Source organism: Diuraphis noxia, unplaced genomic scaffold, assembly GCF_037042655.1.
Source record: "Diuraphis noxia isolate RWA-SAM2 unplaced genomic scaffold, SU_Dnox_SAM2 contig0004, whole genome shotgun sequence".
NCBI lineage: Eukaryota > Metazoa > Arthropoda > Insecta > Hemiptera > Aphididae > Diuraphis > Diuraphis noxia.
The window spans coordinates 72883788-72891438 of NW_028301714.1; the positions used below are offsets into that span (position 1 = coordinate 72883788).

The following is a 7651-nucleotide window of genomic DNA, read 5'->3' on the forward strand; positions in this document are numbered from 1 at the left end:
ATGTCTGTATAACTGTATATATATATGCAACGAAGGCACCAATTCGTCAGTTTTCCGGTGTTTCGTTACTCATTCTCTTTAGCGTTGTGGGCTTGTGGCACACTCAGTTAATAGTTTAATACTTATTATTACATCGGTCAAGCTACTTGTACTTCGTCATCGTCATCACACGTTCGTCAGTTTTTGGTTCGAAATACAATTTAACTTTTATTAAACCTTAAGTCGTAATTCAATTTGATTTGTGGACATTGTTTTGGTAAATATATTTTGTTTGTTGTTAAATACCTATAGGTATTCTTTGAGTAACAAAATATCTCAATAGTTAATATTGTTGTAAATAGTAATAATACTTAACCGTTTTTATTTCAGACTTCCAAATCTGGGTATGGACCACCGAAAGTCCATTTGTGCTTTTTGGGCACTGTTATTCTTAATCAGCCCTATTGCGTCAAAGGATGGATCAAAATCCAAAGATGAACTTGGTACTGTTATTGGAATTGATTTAGGCACAACTTATTCATGGTAATTATAACCTATTAATATTTTGTTTGCTTATGTTAAATAAAATTAATCTATTTATATAAATACAGTTTTGGTTTTCCTACTGCTTATGTTAACATTTTGTTGTTTGCTAATACCCAAATTAAACATTATGTGTTTTCAAACCATATGCTAGATCAATAAACAATTACTTATAATTAATAGAAATTATTATTTAATTATACCTAATTAATAATTTTAACTGCTTTCACAATAAATTAATTATATTTTTAAAAGTGAGCTAACTTTTATCAGAACTTCATTTTGAACACTTAACCTGACATAAATCTGTGACATCATCAAAAATATTGTACAGGTGGCATTAGGTAGGCAAACATAGAAAATTGGATTATTATTTTCTTTTTAAGATTTTTATGTTCACAATTATTATACATTTATATCTGAAATGAATTGGCTTAGTTAATATCTTACAATTTAAGTAATTGTTTATTAATAGGTTAAAATATAGTTAATATATTAATTATTCTTTATATTCTTTCATTGTATAAATATTATTGAATTTCTTAAAATTGTGAATACTTCTTTTCTATCATGATATGTTTCTGTTTTAATTTAGTAAATCTTTTCAACTTCAACTTTCATTTTTGTCTATAATATTGATTTTCTTTATATATCAATATTAAATTTGGAACAAATGCACTTTACCACCCCCCTCAAAATTTTCGATTTTTTTTTTGGAACATACTTATATTAACTATTTAAGAATGATGGTGCAATCAGAATTTGTAGGTCAAACTTAGTTTCAAAGTTATGGGATTTAGAAGTTGGCAATTTTGCATTTTTTACGCATACCTACCCATAACGCTATAATTAAAGTATAGAGAGCAAGTTTGAGTCTGACAAGTAACAAGTAAAGTCACTCCCTACGCCTCACGGCTCGGCCCCCAAACCCCCGAGAATGGAAATAGCTAACCTTGGGGAGGGAAGGTAACAAGTGAACTTAACTTTGTTAATTAAAGTAACCTATGTATATTTTAGTAGTTTTCTTCCCCTACCGGCTCCGGCCTACCTGGTGTATCCAAATAATCTCATTATAGTTAAAAGTATCTATTTTGTGTTCTTATTATGGTAAATCCAAAATTAACTTGATTGTGCTGTGCCCGAGCTTAGCCAATGCGATAGTTATTAACAACAGCAATCTAGACGCTAGGGGCTAAGCGTATAAGTAAGTTAATTAGATAAGTAGTTTTTACATATAACCATAATTAAAAATCTGACTGCGACATAGTTTTTTACTCATTAATATATACGTAAGTTTTGAAAAAAAAAATCAAAAGAATCGTCCAAAGCCAATAACTTTGAAAGTAAGTCCGATCTACATGAACAATCGTTTTTAAATAGTTAATATAAGGATGTTCCAAAAAAACAATCGAACATTTTGTTGGGGGTGGGGTGGGGGGTGGTAAATTGCATTTTAGCCTTAACTTTAATCTTTCATAATTTGATTGATAATTTTTTTTTAATTTTTAGTGTTGGAGTGTATAAAAATGGACGAGTGGAAATCATAGCCAATGACCAGGGTAACAGAATTACTCCATCATATGTTGCATTCACCAAAGAAGGAGAACGTCTAATTGGTGATGCAGCTAAAAATCAGCTAACTACAAATCCTGAGAATACAGTATTTGATGCTAAGCGATTAATTGGTCGTGATTGGTCTGACGTCAATGTTCAACACGATGTTAAATTCTTCCCTTTTAAAGTAATTGATTATATTTTTATAATTTTACCATAATTTTGTATTTATGTTTGGTTGTTGTTGTTTTTTAGGTGATTGAAAAAAATACTAAGCCTCACATTGAAGTTGAGACTATTGAAGGTACATCCAAAGTGTTTGCACCTGAAGAAATTTCTGCTATGGTATTAGCAAAGATGAAAGAAACTGCTGAAGCCTACTTAGGCAAAACTGTAACTCATGCTGTCGTTACTGTACCTGCTTATTTCAATGATGGTCAACGTCAAGCTACTAAAGATGCAGGAGCTATTGCTGGTCTTACAGTCATGAGAATCATAAATGAGCCAACAGCAGCAGCTATAGCATATGGCTTAGATAAAAGGGAAGGAGAAAAAAATGTTCTAGTATTCGATTTGGGCGGTGGTACATTTGATGTATCATTGTTGACAATTGATAATGGTGTTTTTGAAGTAGTGTCTACCAATGGAGATACTCATTTAGGCGGAGAAGATTTTGATCAAAGAGTTATGGATCATTTCATCAAGTTGTATAAAAAGAAGAAGGGTAAGGACATCAGAAAAGATAACAGAGCTGTTCAAAAGTTGAGACGTGAAGTTGAAAAAGCCAAGCGTGGTCTCTCTGCTAGTCATCAAGTGCGCATTGAAATTGAAAGTTTCTTTGAAGGAGATGACTTCTCTGAAACTCTTACTCGTGCCAAATTTGAAGAACTTAACATGGATTTGTTTAGATCTACCATGAAACCAGTTCAAAAAGTCATGGAGGATGCTGATATGAATAAAAAGGACATTGATGAGATCGTATTGGTGGGTGGTAGTACTAGAATTCCTAAAGTGCAGCAACTGGTTAAAGAATATTTTAATGGAAAGGAACCATCGCGTGGTATTAACCCAGATGAAGCTGTAGCTTACGGTGCTGCTGTTCAAGCTGGTGTTTTATCGGGTGAACAAGATACAGATGCTATCATTCTTTTGGATGTAAATCCTTTAACTATGGGTATTGAAACTGTTGGTGGAGTTATGACTAAATTAATTCCACGTAATACAGTAATACCGACTAAGAAGAGTCAGATTTTCTCCACTGCTGCTGATAATCAAAACACTGTAACTATTCAAGTATTTGAAGGTGAACGACCAATGACCAAGGATAATCATCTTCTTGGAAAATTCGATCTCACTGGAATACCACCAGCACCTAGAGGAGTTCCACAAATTGAAGTTACATTTGAAATTGATGCTAATGGTATTCTCCAAGTTAGTGCAGAAGATAAAGGAACTGGTAACCGAGAAAAGATTGTGATTACCAATGATCAAAATAGATTAACTCCAGATGACATTGAACGTATGATCAAAGAAGCTGAGAAATTCGCTGATGATGACAAAAAATTAAAGGAACGTGTAGAATCTAGAAATGATCTAGAATCTTATGCATACTCATTAAAGAATCAAATTGGTGATAAAGAAAAATTAGGTGGCAAGGTAAGGATAATTTTTTATGATCTTTTTTTAATTTTTTTCTAATGTTCTATTTTTTTGTGTTTAGTTGTCGGATTCTGAAAAAACAAAAATGGAAGAAATTATTGATGCTAAGATCAAATGGTTGGATGAAAATCAAGATGCTGACCCTGAGCAATACAAACAACAAAAAACCGAATTGGAAAGCGTTGTTAACCCAATTATATCTAAATTATACGCTAGTACTGGTGGTGTTCCTCCTCCGCCAGCTGGAGATGCTGAAAAAGATGAACTTTAAAATGGAAATATTAATTAATTTATTTATTGTATATAAGACTGCTAAGGTTTTACTTCCTTTTGGATTATGTATGTTAAGCAGTTAGGTTAACAATTAGCTAATATATTTTTTTCTATGTAAGTAATTCATCATTTTATAAATGGTCGAGTTATTTGGTTTTTTGTACAATAAACATTAAAATCCATTTGATAACACCGTTAATTAAGCAGAATTAGTTTTATTATTGAAATTCTGTCAATAATGTGTACAAATTAATCAACTATATTAAAATGCATTAATTTGGAACAATAACTTAACATGTTACTCTGTTTAAAAATACTTAAAATGTATGATTGATTACCATGGTGAACTAATAATTTCTATTTGAGGTTTATTCTTAATATTATAATCTATATTTTTCTATAGTTAGATTTAGTCTTATTTATATCTGAGGTTTAACATTACTGCTGTCGCTGTTAATTTAAGTAAATAATAGCATATAAAGTTTTCACAATATTAGCTTGAGGTTGTATTCCTCATTCTTAATATCATGACTACTGTATCGTTATATAATTCAGATTTACTGAATTAAAGTGTCATAGTTTTCTCGTCATTTATGTGCAGCCACAATATATGAACAATTGATCGTGGGACGTCAAAAATGTCAAAAACGTCAAAACAGAAGCTTCTGGATCTCAAATATCAAAAGATTCAAAAATGAAGAGTTTGATGAAATCAATGATAATTGAACATGTGAAATATTGATATAAAATTAAAATACCTTTTTAATAATTTAATAATTAAAGAATTATAAATAATTTTATATTGCATATATACAGAAGAAAATAATAACATAAATATAGTTACTATATTATTACTTTTTGTTGTATTTCCAATCAGTGATGTAACTCTTCTCCAATAAGCATCATGGGTGAGTACCACTTATACGCATAAATTCCTCCCAAATTATTTTAAAATAATCATTATACTTACAGTTTTATAACACGAAAATTCACAAATAACGAATTTTTTTCCTGATAACTATTTAAAGATAAATAAATAGTAAATATACTCTGACTAGGATTTTTTTTATCAAATTATATAAATAATTTTATGGTAGTAAAATGATACTCTTGCGACCCCATAAAGATCACGACCGCTACCCCATAGTTACGCCACTGTTTCTAATTATAAAATAATGGATATTGTTATTTCAATATAAAAAATAAGCGGGTAAGTGGATGTCGCTCTGCTGTACATTTATAGCTGGTGAGGTGGACCTCTGACTAGGGTAGGTTAGATTTGAATGCAATGATAGGTATCATTGTATACGAAAAACGATTCTGAACGGAGATAATTTGTCAGTCTAGGATATATTATAGATAATTAAAAATTTTCAAATCTTTGATTTAAAAAGAAAATTTTTATGAATTTCTAGTTTGAAATAATTTGCGAATTTTCGTGATTTTTACATATGTTGTCAAAATTCAAACTTTGAATGCTTATAAAAAAATTGTGACTATGTATTCCTTTTATTTTGCAACTGCTATTGTAAAAATATGTTAGGAGCCTTGTAATAAATTTTCAAATCTTAGAATTAAAAAGAAAAAGTTTTATGAATTTATATCTAAGATAATTTGAACATAGCCGTAATTTTTATGTATTTAGTCAAAATTTGAACTTCAAATGCTAATAAAAAAAAATCGTGCCAATGTATTTTTGTAATTTTTCAATCACTATATGAATAACTTATGAGGAACTTTGTATTAATTTTTCAAGTATTTTGATAGGGCCAAAATAATTTTATCAACACTTCAAAAAAAAATTTTCATGAAAATTGAAAATTTCAGTTGTTTATAAATACCTCAAAAAAAGTCAAAATATTTTGAAAATTAAATCATGTAAAGAAAATGCCAATTTAAATAACTTACTGGTAAAATTTTCAAGTATCTACGACTTATATTTTTTGAATAATAACAAATGTTTAAAATCGTTTGAGGATATATCGTTATCGTTACGCTATTTCAAAAAAATTTAAAATTCAAACGCACTTAAAATTTTTCCTATAACAACGCTTTGATTTTTCTCTATAGCTATTTGAAGGAAAACTTAGTGTTATATTTTTAATCCTTAGTTATAAACAGAAAAAATTTTATGATTTTTAAACTTCAAAATTACTTGCAAATTTTCGCGTTTTCGACATATTTTGTAAAAATTTGAACTATAAACGCTTATAAAAAAAAAATTGTGACTAGCGATTTTTAATTTTTTTTTGCTACAATAAGAACAACTTATAAGGAATCTTGTATTCAATTTTCAAGTTTTTTTGGTCGTCCACATTTTTTTACCGGCACTAAAAAAAATCGAAAATTTCAGTGGTCTATAAATAACTCAAAAAAAGTCAAAACTTTTTGAAAATTAAACTGTATATATATAACACTAACATAAACATTTGGTGAAAATTTCAAGTATTTACAGTGATTATAGTTTTTGAATTACAACCATATAAAAAAATCAATTTAGTTGAAAACTGGTTCACCCCCAAAGTTTGAAATCGAAGCTTTATTTCGACTAGTTATGCTGTACACAGACACAAAAACAAAAAAAAAGCACATCATTGTAAAATCAATACATTCATCACTTCGTTCAGAATCTAAAAAGGGTTATTCATATTGATGCCTCGGTTAGGTGATTTTAAAATCTGGCGGGTTGCCTACCCTGATTGCCAAGTATGGACCATTGACATATTAATATGTCTTTGACCCAGACACTGATAATGTAATTCGTTTCGTTAATTACCAAGATGTAGGAAATGGTATGTTCGGTAACTACATCGGTAACTGGTAACACTCATAGACCTAAATATAGTATAATTTATAGGTCTATGGTAACACTAAAGGTACCTGATACCTGTATTAAAATTAGCAAGACCACCTGGTATGTTTTACACTTTATACTTTTATAGGACTTACTAGATTCTTGTACGATGCCATTCACAATAATTTTTTTTAAAGTTTGATTTCTCGACATTACTATATTAACATTTAATTAATTTAATGATGATTATAGTAAATACTTGATAATTATAATTACACGGACAACCCAAATTCAAATTATTTCAACATACAGACAGGACCCGCGCAAATCATATTTTTGGCCCTGGTAGGTAAAGAACTAAATTTGGTCTCCAAACACTTTCTAATATATATTGAATTAAATAATTACATGAACGCCCGGCCCCAGTACCATGGGTTCTTCTGACCCCCCACCCCACCTCTTGTGGTGGACCTACTCATAAACACAGTGCTTTGACCACTTCAAGGAATATCTTGGAAATTAGAATTGTGATTGCTTGAAGAGCATTTAACACGGACTAAGATATATATATTACCTAATCCCTGCTTAGACTTGCAGGGGCCTTGATTATAACCATACTGCATAGTGTATATTACTATATTAAAGTGAATTGGAAAATCTATTGGTTATGAATAGGTACGTCTACATAGTTGTTCCATAGTTGATTGAAAATATGTTTCATATAAATTTGTATTAATTTTAAGGATTTATTTTACATGGTTACATTGATTTATTTATACAAGTAAAAGTATATTATATTTAAACAGAACAGTATGCAAGTTAAATCCGTGGTGACGTGTTATTGTGTTA

At 29.7% G+C, this 7651-nt stretch overlaps 1 protein-coding gene across 1 annotated transcript; it reads left to right on the forward strand.

Moving 5' to 3' along the window:
• Positions 1 to 42: 42 nt before the first annotated feature.
• Positions 43 to 4297, forward strand: Hsc70-3 (heat shock protein 70 cognate 3). The gene is made up of 5 exons (XM_015515585.2): positions 43 to 256; positions 370 to 522; positions 2032 to 2263; positions 2332 to 3732; positions 3797 to 4297. The coding sequence occupies exons 2-5, from the start codon at positions 386 to 388 to the stop codon at positions 4004 to 4006; spliced, it is 1980 nt and encodes a 659-aa protein (XP_015371071.2). The 5' UTR covers positions 43 to 256; positions 370 to 385; the 3' UTR covers positions 4007 to 4297.
• The last annotated feature ends 3354 nt before the right edge of the window (positions 4298 to 7651 follow it).